At 40.1% G+C, this 20091-nt stretch overlaps 1 protein-coding gene across 4 annotated transcripts in view; it reads right to left on the reverse strand.

The window, feature by feature from the left end:
- The window catches only part of SMOX (spermine oxidase), a 127809-nt gene that overhangs the window by 61624 nt on the left and 46094 nt on the right, over window positions 1-20091 (reverse strand). For all 4 annotated transcript variants that reach the window (XM_053704296.1, XM_053704297.1, XM_053704298.1 and 1 more), the window contains one exon: window positions 14019-14253. In XM_053704296.1, the coding sequence (XP_053560271.1) occupies window positions 14019-14226 (208 nt within the window). In that variant the 5' untranslated portion in view covers window positions 14227-14253. The remainder of the gene's footprint in view (window positions 1-14018; window positions 14254-20091) is intronic.

Below are 20091 nucleotides of genomic sequence, written 5' to 3' on the forward strand. Positions count from 1 at the left end.
TTATCACTTGATAAAGTCTGATGCACAGAGGGAAAAAAAAAATAAAAAAACTTATCTGGCTGTCTTGGTTTACAAAAAGCAACATTGGGCCTAAACCTTTTATTCTCTAAATTGCAAATACCTTTCTTATTTATGACGGTAAACTGGATTAATCTGAAAAAGCTGAACTCTCATCTGGTTATGCTGTAATGTATAGCAATGGTTATAATTTAATATTTTAAAGCAAATACATTAATTGTTGCTACAGTTTAATTGAAGCTGGTGATTTAAAGGGATATTTGGTATCTTAAGTTTAAATTCATAGTCCTGCGTAGTTTAGAACTAGTCATATTGATGCCAAATAATTTTATTTGCACTTTTATATTTATAAGTCAGTCTTACTTATTGTGAAATCTTTTAGAAATTGCATACATTGGTTATTGTGTTAACCCCTTAACGACTGACGTACAGGGTACATCCTACAAAAAAAAATAATGTCCTTAACGACCAAGGACGTACCCTGTACGTCGGTGTCTTCAAGCAGTGGAAGTAATCTGAATCGCTTCCAGCTGTTTTCATGTTAATGCAATGATGCTTCGATATTGAGACATCCTGCAACATCCTAACATTTTTTAGCCATCCGATGCAGAGAGCCACTCTGTGGCCCTCTCTGCATCGGACATAGACGGTCACGATCGTTGGTGGGTGGGAGCCGTTGCAGGGAGGCAGCAATCGATGTGAGGAAGTCATTGCAGGGGGGCAGGAACACGTGCAGAGGCGCGCGCATGGGGGGGGTCTCAAGTGCGCACACGATCTGCGGGCGTGAGCAGGTAGGAACTCTACACTATGGGACAAATCTAGTTATCTGAGGGTAAGGTGGGAGAGAGCAGAGGGGGGGTTATCTAAGTAATCTGAGAGGGGTAAGGGGTTTGCTATTGAGGGGAGGCAGCTACACTACAGAAAAATATAGTTAAAAAAAAAAAAAAAAACCCACACACATTTATGGCAAACTGGGTACTGGCAGACAGCTGCCAGTACCCAAGATGGCATACAATAAGTTAGAGGGGGAGGGGAATCCTACACAGCAAATTATGTATTAAAAAAAAAAAAAAAAAAAAAAAAAAAACACACCTTTTACTTTAGTACTGGCAGACTTTCTGCCAGTACTTAAAGGGCCACTGTAAGTAAATATTTTCTATGCCTGTTACTAACTAACTACCCCAAATACGCTTTTTATCAATAGCATTTCACATAACATATCTCTACCGTATATCAGAAATCTTGTCTGCAAATTTAATTGTTTTCCAAACCCACTCCGTGGGTATCCTTTGCTCTGTACCAATCCATTTACAATACCTAGGTTTCAAAATGGCGCTTTAAACACAAAGTTATTGGTTTAAGTATTTTGAACATGCAGTGCTGAAAATAGTGGGCAGGATAACGTGACATCATCGGCGAATAAAAGATATAACTTTTAGAACGTTATGAAACTTCGTTTTGGAGAAAATATAGGTCAGTAGGTTTTAATTAATGTTTATTAACTTTAATATGTTAGTTGTTTAGCTTAAAAATTATAACAGAAACTAATCCTTTAAGATAGTGGGGACAATTGTAGGGTGGGGGGGAGTGATGTTTCAGGTGGGAGGCTGATCTCTACACTAAAGCTAAAATTAACCCTGCAAGCTACCTAATTAAACCCAGAAGACTGTCTTATCACTTCCATGGAAGTGATAAGACAAACTGCCCCAGTAGACCAAAGGAAAGTTTCCCAGATTATGGAAAGATACACCGCATACTGGCAACCAGTGTGGACTAAACAGAAATCTATGAAAATCTTGAGATAGATAGCAACATGCCAAGCCAAAAAAAACATAAAATAAATAAAATCGAACTGTTAACATCACCCACCCACAGTACCAATGAAGGACTGAAGTATAACAGCAGGGCAAGGCTATAGAGTATTTTAGCTCAAAAGTCCTAGGAGAATTCCTGTATGAAAATCAAAACAGAATCAAGAACCACCCTGGAGCCTACCCCAGGAACTCTATTCCAAAGTCAACTGAAAAAGGACAAGAGAGATTTCTTAAAACTCCTAGCAGGCGATGGAGAAACCAGAACCGCCAAAATAGGAGCAACTAGAACCCAGAAAAACATGATACTGTATAAAAAAAAATAAATAAAAAAAAACACCTAGATCCCAGAAAATCTAGAATCAGAACGAGGATACTAAAAATAATAAGGTCCCGAAAAACTGGCTTTCCTCAACATGATGAAAGGAAAATTATCCATCCCCCTGATAAGGGAAGACAGAACCGTATATAAATCCTCAAGAGGAAGAAGAAATAAGCTCTACATAGAGAGCATAGAAAACCAAATAGAACGAGAGAACCCCTATGGAGCACCAAAAGAGGGAAAATACACCCCTGAGAAAAGGAACCCTTCATCAAGAGAGGCAAAACCTAGTTCCTAAAGAAAACTGCCACAGCAGAATTCAAACCTCAAGTCAACAGCTTTGCAAAGCAGGGTATTAACTTGTAGGCCACTTGGACCGCATACGATCCAATATCAGGCACCCAACCAAGACGATTTAACCAGGACCAGCCTTACATCCAGGAAAGAAGGTCTTCCTCTGGACCGAAAAACAACCTCTTGAGAAGAAAGAAAATTCTAAATTTCTAGCAGGGCCAGAAAACTGAGAAAAAAAAGAAACCTATAAGCTCCAAATATTAAACATAATCTCGGACATATCGAGGGAACGTCACCAAACCAGAGACAACCTGCTTGTTTTTGTTATTTATATTTTTTATTATAGAGCTTCCACCGGAAGTCTTCCCAAGAAGAGTTTCAACATAATCTCATGCTCAAATATAAAAGAAAAAAAAAAAAAAAAAAACTTATCCTAACCGAATTAGAAAAGAAAATAGGCAAGCGCACACATGAGATAGCCCAAGGTAAAGTAAAACCAACAGGTCACGCCCTTTATGCGACAATTCCTCAAGATCTCCAAACTGGGAATCTGAAACAAAAAACAAAGGATAACAATATAGAGACGATAAGGAACAGGATCATCATCCCTCCAGTCGTCTAAACAAGCTCGCTATCTGAATCAGCAGACTGTTTAGAAATAGGATCCTCCAAGGTTGCCAAAACTTCTTTCAGAAGTCCACTCAGACGAGCCTTTCTAAATTTAAAAGCAAATTTCACATCTGTCGAGGTATCCGGGGGTCTCCGACCCTAAAGGTGGTACCTATGAAGCCTCAGAGGGCACCGCTTTCCCAGAAGACTGATCAGATACCAAAGTCCTCTTATATGCTGGACCTCGGGCAGAAGTACACACATTAAGCCTTCACTTGCACGTGGCAGGAAGATGCAAATGCTCTAAGGCCAGAGATATGACAATGCGAAACCATGCAGTAACTTCTGGTGTCCTTCAGGAGAAGGGGCAACGGTATGCGGGGCAACCGCCTGTGTAGGAACAGAAGTTGATAGGGAACGCATCTCACAGGATGCTGAATCCTCAGAGGCGGATAACTCACTGTTCTCCAACGTTCCAACATGGGGAGATGAGAACACTATTGTGGCATACAGAACAATTGAGAGGGCTGGGTTACCCGGACCTCCTCACAATATACACAGGTATCAAAATCTGAATCAGAGGAAACCCCCTCTAACCTATCAGAATCCTCCATAACTCAACTAAATAGATTACGGTTAAAAAAACAAAAAACTGGCAGCTTACACCCCCAATGGCTGGGGTACTCACCACCTCCTATGACCCAGACAGGTAGAGAAAACTGATCCTCTCCGCCTCCGCACGGACAGGAATATGGAAATCAAAAACGTGACGGCACCTGGTCACATGGTGCAATGTGTAGGATTCACTCCCGCTAAGAAAAGCGCGCCAGTCCATAAAACTGCAGTTCGAAAATAACCTGTAAGTTCCGTAAAGGCCTATGAGCCCCAAATATCACCTACACATAAGCAGACAAAATCACATAAACATGATTAAAGCCCCCACTGCTCAATAATCCCCCTCCAGAGATATTAACCCTCAATTCCATAAAGATAAATGAGACCCACTGAGACCCTGTCTTCTAACGTTACAAGTGTGTAAAAAAAAAAAAAAAAAACACACACACACACAACACGATCTTACCGGAATCTATGCCGTGGAACAGCAACATGGTCCTTCAAGTTTGACAGACTGTAGCAGCGCTTCTGACATGGACTTGAGTGCAGAAAAGCAGGCAGCAAAACTCGCCAACGCTGATTGCTTAAGGAGCTGTTAATATTAATGGGGATGGTTTCACATAAAGACTCTCCCTGCATCTCCGGGCTCTAACTTTCATCAATGCTCTCACTGAGAGGCTGACAAGACTACTTAAAACTCCAGTCCCATCTCGAAGAGTACTACCCTCCATAGGGAACTTCCGTAATCTTCCGACACTTCTCTGCCAACCTTCTATGACGAAAGGCAAAGAATGACTGGGGAATGAGGGAAGTGGAGGAGGTATTTAAGCCTTTGGCTGGGGTGTCTTTGCCTCCTCCTGGTGGTAAGGTTCTGTATTCCCAAAAGTAATAAATGCAGCTGTGAACTCTCCATGTATTTAGAAGGAAATTAAGTTTTGTGAATCAAACTTATCAGCCTAAATAAGACACAGAAGTAGCCTTCTGACCCTTGCTATCTCCTGAATACAAGACAAACACGCTTTGAGACTGACTAAAATCCCTTGTAGCCTGTAAATAAAACGTCAATGCTCTAACCACATCCAAATTATGCAATAGTCCTGCCTTAGAAGACTGTGGTTTAAGACAGAGGAACAACGATTTCCTGATTAATGTTTTTCGCTGAAACTACATTTGTCAAAAAAAAAAAAAAATCAAAACAGACGTACGTAGCACAGCCTTATCCGATAATACACCAAATAAGGCAGATCACAAGACAAAGCCAATAACTCTAAAACCCTTCTAGCTGAAGAAATGGCCAACAAGAACAGGACTTTCCAATATAGCAACTTTATGTCCAAAAAATACATTGGCTCAAAAAGTGGAAATTACAGGACTCTAAAGGACCAAATTAAGACTCCATGGTGGAGAAAACAGCTTGATTGCAGGTATGATTCTAACCACAGCCTAAACAAAGGACTGAATATCAAGAAGACGACCTAACCTCCTGTAAAGTAGAACAAAGTGCAGAAATCTGGCTCTTGATAGAACTGTCCGACAAGTCTTTATCAAGGCCTTCCTGAAGAATACAGGGAATAATCCTATCAGAACACCAAGAAATATATAAACTTTCACACCTTATGGTAAATCTATCTCGTTACAGGTTTGTGAGCCTGTATTTAAATGTCTCAATCACAGAATAAGGATATTCCTCTATGAGAAAAAAAAAAAAAACAGTTCGATCTCCAAGCACTTAAAATATGAGAGAAAGAAGAAGAAGATTGTGATACAAGAATGGACCCTGTGCTAAAAGATCTGGACGCTGAGGAAGACACCACGGAGAAGCACTGGACATCCACACTAGGTCAGCGTACCAAGTCCTGCTGGAGCTATCAGAATGGCCAAAACATTTTGTTTAATTCAAGTCACCACTCTGGGAAGAAGAACAATTGGAGGAAACAGATAAACTTGATAATCTTTTGGCCTGAAACTGCAATCATGGCTAATTATATATATATATATATATATATATATATATATATATATATATATATATATATATATATATATATATATATATATATATATATATATATACACACACATATACATACACACACATACTGTACTGTGCTTTCATGCCATGCCTCCTACAAACTATACATGACATATTGACATTCATTCATAATGATTGTCTGTGAATGAATATCAATGTCATGGTTGTAAATTATGCCTGATGAGCCTGTCACATACCTCCCAATATTTCAAAATTTGAAAGAGGGACACCCCCGCACTGTTGTCAGTCTGCCGTGGCACACCTGAGTTTCTCTCACAGCACACTGGTTGAAAAACACTGCTCTATACTTTCCCACTACTTAACGAGGCAAAGAACTACAAGAAGGGAAGAAGTGGGAGAGATACTTAAAGCTCTGGTGTGGGTTGTCTTTGCGTCCTCCTGGTAGCCAGGTGATTTAATCTCCAAGAGTAAGGTCTCGTGGACTCTCAAAACCATTAGAAAGAAATAATGGGGCAGCCTGCAGAGGCTTAGAAACAAGGTAATCGCAGAGGTAAAAAGTGTAATATAACCGTCTTGGTTATGCAAAACTGGGGAATACAAAGGGATTATTTATCTTTAAAATAATACAAATTCTAGAGTAGAGAGTGTCCCTTTAAGCACAGAAATTTTCTAATGAGGTAAGGATACTATTTCAAATGACAAAATAAAGTAAAAGGAGTAATTTGTAAATAATTTAATACTATCTAGCAGGTAAAATGGATTATTGAAGAGGAGAAAATAAAGGGTAAACTTTCCCTTTAAGGAGACAGTGTTGTGTTCACACGGTAAATCTGACTTGAATGACACATTTAGCATTGCTCCAATATCCTTGCTATAAGAGGCATTTTGCTTCTGTTTGTACATTTATGGGCTACATTACAAGTGTAGCACAATTTATCCCTCACACCTTAAAATTTGCTAGAGGCTTTTTGCGTGCGTCAGGTAGCACACATAGTACAAGTTAAAACTAAAAATAGTTTTCACACAAGCGCTAACCCGACACGGTCAAAAAGCTGGACTTCGAATATATTGTGAGTGTCTTAAAGACTTCCCCCATAAACTTCAATAGATTGAAAAAAAGTGGGGGTGGGGGGGCGCGCCTTAACTCGCTTACTAGTGCGCAAATCCGATCACGTTTTCTCAAGTGCGATAATCTGACACAAAATATTACACATATATAAAAACACATTTAGACATTGTGGATGTATACGTTAAATCCCTTTGCAGCTACTACTACACACAATCATACATTTTAATACAGAAATTAAGTACTTATGGGGTCCGATTTGTAAAATTCCAATTTAAAAGGCTGAGAAGAAGAAAAAAAAACAAAAAAAAAAAAAAAACAGAATTTATGTTTACCTGATAAATTACTTTCTCCAACAGTGTGTCCGGTCCACGGCGTCATCCTTACTTGTGGGATATTCTCTTCCCCAACAGGAAATGGCAAAGAGCCCAGCAAAGCTGGTCACATGATCCCTCCTAGGCTCCGCCTTCCCCAGTCATTCGACCGACGTAAAGGAGGAATATTTGCATAGGAGAAATCATATGATACCGTGGTGACTGTAGTTAAAGAAAATAAATTATCAGACCTGATTAAAAAACCAGGGCGGGCCGTGGACCGGACACACCGTTGGAGAAAGTAATTTATCAGGTAAACATAAATTCTGTTTTCTCCAACATAGGTGTGTCCGGTCCACGGCGTCATCCTTACTTGTGGGAACCAATACCAAAGCTTTAGGACACGGATGAAGGGAGGGAGCAAATCAGGTCACCTAGATGGAAGGCACCACGGCTTGCAAAACCTTTCTCCCAAAAATAGCCTCAGAAGAAGCAAAAGTATCAAATTTGTAAAATTTAGTAAAAGTGTGCAGTGAAGACCAAGTCGCTGCCTTACATATCTGATCAACAGAAGCCTCGTTCTTGAAGGCCCATGTGGAAGCCACGGCCCTAGTGGAATGAGCTGTGATTCTTTCAGGAGGCAGTCTCGTAAGCCAATCTGATGATGCTTTTAAGCCAAAAAGAGAGAGAGGTAGAAGTTGCTTTTTGACCTCTCCTTTTACCAGAATAAACAACAAACAAGGAAGATGTTTGTCTAAAATCCTTTGTAGCATCTAAATAGAATTTTAGAGCACGAACTACATCCAAATTGTGTAACAAACGTTCCTTCTTTGAAACTGGATTCGGACACAAAGAAGGCACGACTATCTCCTGGTTAATGTTTTTGTTAGAAACAACTTTCGGAAGAAAACCAGGTTTAGTACGCAAAACCACCTTATCTGCATGGAACACCAGATAAGGAGGAGAACACTGCAGAGCAGATAACTCTGAAACTCTTCTAGCAGAAGAAATTGCAACCAAAAACAAAACTTTCCAAGATAATAACTTAATATCTACGGAATGTAAGGGTTCAAACGGAACCCCCTGAAGAACTGAAAGAACTAAATTGAGACTCCAAGGAGGAGTCAAAGGTTTGTAAACAGGCTTGATTCTAACCAGAGCCTGAACAAAAGCTTGAACATCTGGCACAGCTGCCAGCTTTTTGTGAAGTAACACAGACAAAGCAGAAATCTGTCCCTTCAAAGAACTTGCAGATAATCCTTTCTCCAAACCTTCTTGAAGAAAGGATAGAATCTTAGGAATTTTTATCTTGTCCCAAGGGAATCCTTTAGATTCACACCAACAGATATATCTTTTCCATATTTTATGGTAGATTTTTCTAGTTACAGGCTTTCTGGCCTGAACAAGAGTATCAATGACAGAATCTGAGAACCCTCGCTTTGATAAAATCAAGCGTTCAATCTCCAAGCAGTCCGTTGGAGTGAGACCAGATTCGGATGTTCGAACTGACCTTGAACAAGAAGGTCCCGTCTCAAAGGTAGCTTCCATGGTGGAGCCGATGACATATTCACCAGGTCTGCATACCAAGTCCTGCGTGGCCACGCAGGAGCTATCAAGATCACCGAAGCCCTCTCCTGATAGATCCTGGCTACCAGCCTGGGGATAAGAGGAAACGGTGGGAATACATACGCTAGTTTGAAGGTCCAAGGTGCTACTAGTGCATCTACTAGAGTCGCCTTGGGATCCCTGGATCTGGACCCGTAGCAAGGAACCTTGAAGTTCTGACGAGAGGCCATCAGATCCATGTCTGGAATGCCCCACAACTGAGTAATTTGGGCAAAGATTTCCGGATGGAGTTCCCACTCCCCCGGATGAAATGACTGACGACTCAGAAAATCCGCTTCCCAATTTTCCACTCCTGGAATGTGGATTGCAGACAAGTGGCAGGAGTGAGACTCCGCCCATTGAATGATTTTGGTCACTTCTTCCATCGCCAGGGAACTCCTTGTTCCCCCCTGATGGTTGATGTACGCAACAGTCGTCATGTTGTCCGATTGAAACCGTATGAATTTGGCCTTTGCTAGCTGAGGCCAAGCCTTGAGAGCATTGAATATCGCTCTTAGTTCCAGAATATTTATCGGGAGAAGAGATTCTTCCCGAGACCAAAGACCCTGAGCTTTCAGGAGTCCCCAGACCGCGCCCCAGCCCACCAGACTGGCGTCGGTCGTGACAATGACCCACTCTGGTCTGCGGAAGCTCATCCCCTGCGACAGGTTGTCCAGGGACAGCCACCAACGGAGTGAATCTCTGGTCCTCTGATCTACTTGTATCGTCGGAGACAAGTCTGTATAATCCCCATTCCACTGACTGAGCATGCACAGTTGTAATGGTCTCAGATGAATTCGCGCAAAAGGAACTATGTCCATTGCCGCGACCATCAAACCTATTACTTCCATGCACTGCGCTATGGAAGGAAGAGGAACAGAATGAATTACTTGACAAGAGTTTAGAAGCTTTGATTTTCTGGCCTCTGTCAGAAAGATCCTCATTTCTAAGGAGTCTATTACTGTTCCCAAAAAGGGAACTTTTGTTGACGGAGATAGATAACTTTTTTCTACGTTCACTTTCCACCCGTGAGATCTGAGAAAGGCCAGGACGATGTCCGTGTGAGCCTTTGCTTGTGGAAGGGACGACGCTTGAATCAGAATGTCGTCCAAGTAAGGTACTACTGCAATGCCCCTTGGTCTTAGCACCGCTAGAAGGGACCCCAGTACCTTTGTGAAAATTCTTGGAGCAGTGGCTAATCCGAATGGAAGTGCCACAAACTGGTAATGCTTGTCCAGAAAGGCGAACCTTAGGAACCGATGATGTTCCTTGTGGATAGGAATATGCAGATATGCATCCTTTAAATCCACCGTGGTCATGAATTGACCTTCCTGGATGGAAGGAAGAATTGTTCGAATGGTTTCCATTTTGAACGATGGAACCTTGAGAAACTTGTTTAGGATCTTGAGATCTAAGATTGGTCTGAATGTTCCCTCTTTTTTTGGGAACTATGAACAGATTGGAGTAGAACCCCATCCCTTGTTCTCCTAATGGAACAGGATGAATCACTCCCATTTTTAACAGGTCTTCTACACAATGTAAGAATGCCTGTTTTTTTATGTGGTCTGAAGACAATTGAGACCTGTGGAACCTCCCCCTTGGGGGAAGCCCCTTGAATTCCAGAAGATAACCTTGGGAGACTATTTCCAGCGCCCAAGGATCCAGAACATCTCTTGCCCAAGCCTGAGCGAAGAGAGAGAGTCTGCCCCCCACCAGATCCGGTCCCGGATCGGGGGCCAACATCTCATGCTGTCTTGGTAGCAGTGGCAGGTTTCTTGGCCTGCTTACCTTTGTTCCAGCCTTGCATTGGCCTCCAGGCTGGCTTGGCTTGAGAAGTATTACCCTCTTGCTTAGAGGATGTAGCACTTGTGGCTGGTCCGTTTCTGCGAAAGGGACGAAAATTTGGTTTATTTTTAGCCTTGAAAGACCTATCCTGAGGAAGGGCGTGGCCCTTACCCCCAGTGATATCAGAAATAATCTCTTTCAAGTCAGGGCCAAACAGCGTTTTCCCCTTGAAAGGAATGTTAAGCAATTTATTCTTGGAAGACGCATCCGCTGACCAAGATTTTAGCCAAAGCGCTCTGCGCGCCACAATAGCAAACCCAGAATTTTTCGCCGCTAATCTAGCCAATTGCAAAGTGGCGTCTAAGGTGAAAGAGTTAGCCAATTTGAGAGCATGAATTCTGTCCAAAATCTCCTCATAAGAAGAATCTTTATTGAGCGCCTTTTCTAGTTCATCGAACCAGAAACACGCTGCTGTAGTGACAGGAACAATGCATGAAATTGGTTGTAGAAGGTAACCTTGCTGAACAAACATCTTTTTAAGCAAACCCTCTAACTTTTTATCCATAGGATCTTTGAAAGCACAACTATCTTCTATGGGTATAGTGGTGCGTTTGTTTAGAGTAGAAACCGCCCCCTCGACCTTGGGGACTGTCTGCCATAAGTCCTTTCTGGGGTCGACCATAGGAAACAATTTCTTAAATATAGGGGGAGGGACAAAAGGTATGCCGGGCCTTTCCCATTCTTTGTTTACAATGTCCGCCACCCGCTTGGGTATAGGAAAAGCTTCGGGGGGCCCCGGGACCTCTAGGAACTTGTCCATCTTACATAATTTCTCTGGGATGACCAAATTCTCACAATCATCCAGAGTAGATAACACCTCCTTAAGCAGAGCGCGGAGATGTTCCAATTTAAATTTGAATGTAATCACATCAGGTTCAGCTTGTTGAGAAATTTTCCCTGAATCTGAAATTTCTCCCTCAGACAAAACCTCCCTGGCCCCCTCAGACTGGTGTAGGGGCACTTCAGAACCAATATCATCAGCGTCCTCATGCTCTTCCGTATTTTCTAAAACAGAGCAGTCGCGCTTTCGCTGATAAGTGGGCATTTTGGCTAAAATGTTTTTGATAGAATTATCCATTACAGCCGTTAATTGTTGCATAGTAAGGAGTATTGGCGCACTAGATGTACTAGGGGCCTCCTGTGTGGGCAAGACTGGCGTAGACGAAGGAGGGGATGATGCAGTACCATGCTTACTCCCCTCACTTGAGGAATCATCTTGGGCATCATTTTCTCTAAATTTTGTGTCACATAAATCACATCTATTTAAATGAGAAGGAACCTTGGCTTCCCCACATACAGAACACAGTCTATCTGGTAGTTCAGACATGTTAAACAGGCATAAACTTGATAACAAAGTACAAAAAACGTTTTAAAATTAAACCGTTACTGTCACTTTAAATTTTAAACTGAACACACTTTATTACTGCAAATGTGAAAAAGTATGAAGGAATTGTTCAAAATTCACCAAAATTTCACCACAGTGTCTTAAAGCCTTAAAAGTATTGCACACCAAATTTGAAAGCTTTAACTCTTAAAATAACGGAACCGGAGCCGTTTTTATATTTAACCCCTATACAGTCCCTGGTATCTGCTTTGCTGAGACCCAACCAAGCCCAAAGGGGAATACGATACCAAATGACGCCTTCAGAAAGCCTTTTCTATGTATCAGAGCTCCTCACACATGCATCTGCATGTCATGCTTCCCAAAAACAAGTGCGCAATAGAGGCGCGAAAATGAGGCTCTGCCTATGATTAGGGAAAGCCCCTAGAGAATAAGGTGTCCAATACAGTGCCTGCCGGTTATTTTACATAATTCCCAAGAATAAAATAATTCCTCAAAGCTATGAAGTATTAAAAATGCTTATATATCAATCGTTTTAGCCCAGAAAATGTCTACCAGTCTTAAAAGCCCTTGTGAAGCCCTTTATTCTTATGTAATAAAAATGGCTTACCGGATCCCATAGGGAAAATGACAGCTTCCAGCATTACATCGTCTTGTTAGAAATGTGTCATACCTCAAGCAGCAAAAGTCTGCTCACTGTTTCCCCCAACTGAAGTTAATTCCTCTCAACAGTCCTGTGTGGAAACAGCCATCGATTTTAGTAACTGTTGCTAAAATCATTTTCCTCTTACAAACAGAAATCTTCATCACCTTTCTGTTTCAGAGTAAATAGTACATACCAGCACTATTTTAAAATAACAAACTCTTGATTGAAGAATAAAAACTACAGTTAAACACCAAAAAACACTAAGCCATCTCCGTGGAGATGTTGCCTGTACAACGGCAAAGAGAATGACTGGGGAAGGCGGAGCCTAGGAGGGATCATGTGACCAGCTTTGCTGGGCTCTTTGCCATTTCCTGTTGGGGAAGAGAATATCCCACAAGTAAGGATGACGCCGTGGACCGGACACACCTATGTTGGAGAAATAGTATTTAAAACTGATCAATTCCATTGAGCTTAAAGGGACACTGAACCCAATTTTTTCTCTTTCATGATTCAGATAGAGCATGCAATTTTAAGCAACTTTCTAATTTACTCCTATTATCAATTTTTCTTCGTTCTCTTGCTATCTTTATTTGAAAAAGAAGGCATCTAAGCCAAGGAGCCAGCAAATGTTTGGTTCAGTACCATGGACAGCACTTGTTTATTGGTGCTGTCCAATCAGCAAGGAAACCGTTTGTTCACCAAAAATGGGCCGGCATTTAAACTTACATTCTTGCTTTTCAAATAAACATAACAAGAGAATGAAGAAAATTTGATAATAGGAGTAATCTAGAAAGTTGCTTAAAATGGCATGCTCTATCAATCACGAAAGAAAAAAATTTGGGTTCAGTGTCCCTTTAAGACAGATTCAGACAGAGCATACAATTTTAAGCAACTTTATCATTTACTTCTATTATCAAATTTTCTTTAGTCTGTATCTTTATTTGGAAAAGCAAAAATATAAGCTTAGGAGCCGGCCCATTTTTGGTTCAGCACCTTGGCTGCACTTGCTGATTAGTGGCTACATTTAGGCACCAGTCCGCAAGCACTACCCAGGTGCTGAACCAAAAATGGGCTGCATTTTTTGCTTTTTCAAATAAAAGATACCAATAGAACAAAGAAAAAATGATAATAGGAGAAAATTAGAAAGTTGCATGCTCTAGTCAAAATGACACTTTCATGATTCGGAAAGACTATTCCTATAAACATACGCAGTAAATTTAAAGAGACCGTACACAATTTTAACTGCTGTTTATTAAAAAAGATTTACAAATAAATAATTTACCTTCATTTTGCCATTTAAAATAGCTATTTTTGCTGGTTAAAACCGCCACCTATACTAAAAATTCAGTACTGGCTACAGTTAAAGCTAAGACAGAAGGCAACTAGAAGAAATCAACCTCCCAGTGGGGAATTGGAGATAGGAATAGTCCAGCCCTTTTTAAAGGGTGTTCCTGTGCCCCCGTTAAATACAGTGAACTCTTATCTGCTGCTTGTCCCTTTAAGTAGGATTAAACACACACACACACCACACTTCTCACCAAGTTTGAGACTTTGAACTCTGCCACCGATTCTGTCAGATGCTTCAAGGATCGTCACATCTGTGAATCCTTTTTCAAGGAGGGTTTTTGCAGCAGACAAGCCAGCGAGCCCTGCGCCGATAATCACTATTCGAGGTTGTCGGTTTCTCCGTAGGTCACTACAAAGAGGATCATCTGTGCTATCTGAAGATATTTCACAACTTTGCATGCCGCCCAAGCTCTTCTTTTAGATGACCTGTAAAATAAATGAAACATTTCCAATGAGTGTAATATTGTTCATATATTTAAATGTATGTTTAGAATTTTTACATCTGATTCTAGTGTGTGATTGACTTAAAAAAAAAAAAAAAAAAAAAAAAATAAAAAACACAAAAAAAGTCCATCTGCAGGGGCAGTCACTAATGTTGGAATTTACCAGAGGCCACATTATAAATACATACACACGTATAGTAAGACACCTTAAAATAAAGTTGCATTATAATCATGTTTTGTAACCACTGAATTTAAGCTAATATATGTATTCTGGATAAAATGTGTCTGCAGCACATTATATAGCAATAGACTGTCATAAAGGTCTGTATCATAATTCTACAGACAGAACATCATTAACAGTGTACTAGCTAAAGGCAATTGTAGCACGGCATCTTCATTTATTTTACCATTCAGCTCTGCTAAATGAGCTTTTCACTGGCAGTTGTGACAAAGCTATTTAGTTGCCTGTGTGAATTGAAGAAACCAATAGAATGTTTGTTTTTTAAACTAATTTTAGTGGTTTTTAGGTCATTATAAATAAAATTATATTTTACTGTGCGTTTAGCACCTCTAACAGAATTAAATACATAGATAAACTTGTGCTCAAAGTTCTAGGTCACATGACAATACAGCAGGTTAAGCAAATAGGAAGCAGGCATATCTGTGTATGCTGCAATCACTGACCATATACTTAGAGAGGTTTGTAAGCGTGCAAGTTTGACTATGTGTAACTTTTTAAAAGCATTAAAAAAAAATATATATATAACAAAAGAGCATTTTACTTTTACACAAAAACACCCCCTAGATATTTTTAAACTAATCTAGGGCCAAGAGAAAGGGATTTTCCACTCCAATTGTGTGAATACCAGTTTTTGAAGATGTTGAACAAAAAGTCTATTACTAACAGATTTAGTCACCATATTAATAACTGTTTAGATGTTGTGGGTGTCTTTAGAAATCTTGATTAGCATAATTGAGGAAGCAACTAATTATCTTCTCTTGACTTGCTGTGTGTACAAAAAAAAAAAATCAAAGTGGACTGGCTTCCAAATGCCAGCGAGTGAGGGCAAACAACAAGAACAGACTGTGCTTAAAACTGATGGAGAAAGCTTGGCTTTCCAAAACCACAATGGCTGGTTTTGCCTATTTAAACTTATAAAGAACGCCAGTGATAGAACATCCTGCAGGCTGGCAGATCACAAACCTACAACAAGCAATTCTTCAACACAGATAAGAGAAAGGATAAAAACTATAATACTGTATTGTTTATCAATCTGGCACATGAACTAGCACTGTCTAGCTGTGAAAAACGTTCCAAATGCTGACCACCCGGCTAAAATTTTAGTCAATATTAAGCTAAAATGAGCCAATATTAGAAGTGTAAAACATTTTATTGCACACATAATTACATTTATGTTAAGTTTAAAATTAATTTGTGCTTTGGATTGCCGAAAATGATCTATTAGAAAATATTATACTGCCCCCACCCGGCTACCTCATAATGACACCCAGTTGGAAACATCTTTTGTGGAGAACACAGATTATATTTCCTAAAAGGTATTCGGCAGAACAGAACCTGATTTAGGTAAGACTGTAGGACAGGGTATGACAAACCCAGGCATCAGTGAGCCAATGGCTCCTTAAAATTAAGCCCTGTTGTAGGATACCCTCTGTCTGCTGTACTCCCCTCAATAAGAAATACCCAAAGCACAAATTGTTAAGCCTGATTTTAAAACCAATACTATAACACTCGCTCTTACTTTGCTTTTCCTAGGGATTAGTGAAGACGGCTGCATTTGTTGGTAATCCATGATCTAGATGTTTAACACCTCTACAGGGTTTAAACAAAGATTTTTATTATTGCAGTTTTGCCTGCCCATAACACGTTCTTTAAAGCATTTCTTTTTGCACCCTTATAACATACACAGGGACCCATAGTACAGCCATTCTTTGAGTACTAGTTAGTTTTACAACATATTCTGTATTTAGTAAAGCTATGTAATGTTAGTAATTCTGTGCTTTGTCGTGTTCATTCACGATTCAGACAGACAGAGAATACAATTTTAAACAACTTTCCAATTTACTTATATCATTTAATTTGCTTCCTTCTCTTGTTATCGTTTGCTGAATGGTTTATCTAGGCAAGCTCAGTAGCAGCAGATAACCTAGGTTCAAGTTGTTGATTGATGGCTGTATATCTATATATATATCAATTGTGATTGGCTCACTAATGTGTTCAGTTAGAAACCATTAGTGCATTGTTGCTCCTTCAACAAATGATAGCAAGAGAATGAAACAAATAAGATAATAGAAGTAAAATAGAAAGTTGTAAAAAAAAAAAAAAAAAAAAAAACATAATTTATGTAAGAACTTACCTGATAAATTCATTTCTTTCATATTAACAAGAGTCCATGAGCTAGTGACGTATGGGATATACATTCCTACCAGGAGGGGCAAAGTTTCCCAAACCTTAAAATGCCTATAAATACACCCCTCACCACACCCACAAATCAGTTTAACGAATAGCCAAGAAGTGGGGTGATAAGAAAAAGTGCGAAGCATATAAAATAAGGAATTGGAATAATTGTGCTTTATACAAAAAAATCATAACCACCACAAAAAAGGGTGGGCCTCATGGACTCTTGTTAATATGAAAGAAATGAATTTATCAGGTAAGTTCTTACATAAATTATGTTTTCTTTCATGTAATTAACAAGAGTCCATGAGCTAGTGACGTATGGGATAATGACTACCCAAGATGTGGATCTTTCCACACAAGAGTCACTAGAGAGGGAGGGATAAAATAAAGACAGCCAATTCCTGCTGAAAATAATCCACACCCAAAATAAAGTTTAACAAAAAACATAAGCAGAAGATTCAAACTGAAACCGCTGCCTGAAGAACTTTTCTACCAAAAACTGCTTCAGAAGAAGAAAATACATCAAAATGGTAGAATTTAGTAAAAGTATGCAAAGAAGACCAAGTTGCTGCTTTGCAGATCTGGTCAACCGAAGCTTCATTCCTAAACGCCCAGGAAGTAGATACTGACCTAGTAGAATGAGCTGTAATTCTTTGAGGCGGAGTTTTACCCGACTCAACATAGGCAAGATGAATTAAAGATTTCAACCAAGATGCCAAAGAAATGGCAGAAGCTTTCTGGCCTTTCCTAGAACCGGAAAAGATAACAAATAGACTAGAAGTCTTACGGAAAGATTTCGTAGCTTCAACATAATATTTCAAAGCTCTAACAACATCCAAAGAATGCAATGATTTCTCCTTAGAATTCTTAGGATTAGGACATAATGAAGGAACCACAATTTCTCTACTAATGTTGTTGGAATTCACAACTTTAGGTAAAAATTCAAAAGAAGTTCGCAACACCGCCTTATCCTGATGAAAAATCAGAAAAGGAGACTCACATGAAAGAGCAGATAATTCAGAAACTCTTCTAGCAGAAGAGATAGCCAAAAGGAACAAAACTTTCCAAGAAAGTAATTTAATGTCCAATGAATGCATAGGTTCAAACGGAGGAGCTTGAAGAGCTCCCAGAACCAAATTCAAACTCCAAGGAGGAGAAATTGACTTAATGACAGGTTTTATACGAACCAAAGCTTGTACAAAACAATGAATATCAGGAAGAATAGCAATCTTTCTGTGAAAAAGAACAGAAAGAGCAGAGATTTGTCCGTTCAAAGAACTTGCGGACAAACCCTTATCCAAACCATCCTGAAGAAATTGTAAAATTCTCGGTAATCTAAAAGAATGCCAGGAAAAATGATGAGAAAGACACCAAGAAATATAAGTCTTCCAGACTCTATAATATATCTCTCGAGATACAGATTTACGAGCCTGTAACATAGTATTAATCACGGAGTCAGAGAAACCTCTATGACCAAGAATCAAGCGTTCAATCTCCATACCTTTAAATTTAAGGATTTCAGATCCGGATGGAAAAAAGGACCTTGTGACAGAAGGTCTGGTCTTAACGGAAGAGTCCATGGCTGGCAAGATGCCATCCGGACAAGATCCGCATACCAAAACCTGTGAGGCCATGCCGGAGCTATTAGCAGAACAAACGAGCATTCCCTCAGAATCTTGGAGATTACTCTTGGAAGAAGAACTAGAGGCGGAAAGATATAGGCAGGATGATACTTCCAAGGAAGTGATAATGCATCCACTGCCTCCGCCTGAGGATCCCGGGATCTGGACAGATACCTGGGAAGTTTCTTGTTTAGATGAGAGGCCATCAGATCTATCTCTGGGAGCCCCCACAATTGAACAATCTGAAGAAATACCTCTGGGTGAAGAGACCATTCGCCCGGATGCAACGTTTGGCGACTGAGATAATCCGCTTCCCAATTGTCTACACCTGGGATATGAACCGCAGAGATTAGACAGGAGCTGGATTCCGCCCAAACCAAAATTCGAGATACTTCTTTCATAGCCAGAGGACTGTGAGTCCCTCCTTGATGATTGATGTATGCCACAGTTGTGACATTGTCTGTCTGAAAACAAATGAACGATTCTCTCTTCAGAAGAGGCCAAAACTAAAGAGCTCTGAAAATTGCACGGAGTTCCAAAATATTGATCGGTAATCTCACCTCCTGAGATTCCCAAACTCCTTGTGCCGTCAGAGATCCCCACACAGCTCCCCAACCTGTGAGACTTGCATCTGTTGAAATTACAGTCCAGGTCGGAAGAACAAAAGAAGCCCCCTGAATTAAACGATGGTGATCTGTCCACCACGTTAGAGAGTGTCGAACAATCGGTTTTAAAGATATTAATTGAGATATCTTCGTGTAATCCCTGCACCATTGGTTCAGCATACAGAGCTGAAGAGGTCGCATGTGAAAACGAGCAAAGGGGATCGCGTCCGATGCAGCAGTCATAAGACCTAGAATTTCCATGCATAAGGCTACCGAAGGGAATGATTGTGACTGAAGGTTTCGACAAGCTGTAATCAATTTTAGACGTCTCTTGTCTGTTAAAGACAGAGTCATGGACACTGAATCTATCTGGAAACCCAGAAAGGTTACCCTTGTTTGAGGAATCAAAGAACTTTTTAGTAAATTGATCCTCCAACCATGATCTTGAAGAAACAACACAAGTCGATTCGTATGAGACTCTGCTAAATGTAAAGACGGAGCAAGTACCAAGATATCGTCCAAATAAGGAAATACCACAATACCCTGTTCTCTGATTACAGACAGAAGGGCACCGAGAATCTTTGTGAAAATTCTTGGAGCTGTAGCAAGGCCAAACGGTAGAGCCACAAATTGGTAATGCTTGTCTAGAAAAGAGAATCTCAGGAACTGATAATGATCTGGATGAATCGGAATATGCAGATATGCATCCTGTAAATCTATTGTGGACATATAATTCCCTTGCTGAACAAAAGGCAATATAGTCCTTACAGTTACCATCTTGAACGTTGGTATCCTTACATAGCGATTCAATAATTTTAGATCCAGAACTGGTCTGAAGGAATTCTCCTTCTTTGGTACAATGAAGAGATTTGAATAAAACCCCATCCCCTGTTCCGGAACTGGAACTGGCATAATTACTCCAGCCAACTCTAGATCTGAAACACAATTCAGAAATGCTTGAGCTTTCACTGGATTTACTGGGACATGGGAAAGAAAAAATCTCTTTGCAGGAGGTCTCATCTTGAAACCAATTCTGTACCCTTCTGAAACAATGTTCTGAATCCAAAGATTGTGAACAGAATTGATCCAAATTTCTTTGAAAAAACGTAACCTGCCCCCTACCAGCGGAACTGGAATGAGGGCCGTACCTTCATGTGAACTTAGAAGCAGGCTTT

The sequence above is a fragment of the Bombina bombina genome, chromosome 2 (genome assembly GCF_027579735.1).
Source record: "Bombina bombina isolate aBomBom1 chromosome 2, aBomBom1.pri, whole genome shotgun sequence".
NCBI classification, from domain to species: Eukaryota; Metazoa; Chordata; class Amphibia; order Anura; family Bombinatoridae; genus Bombina; species Bombina bombina.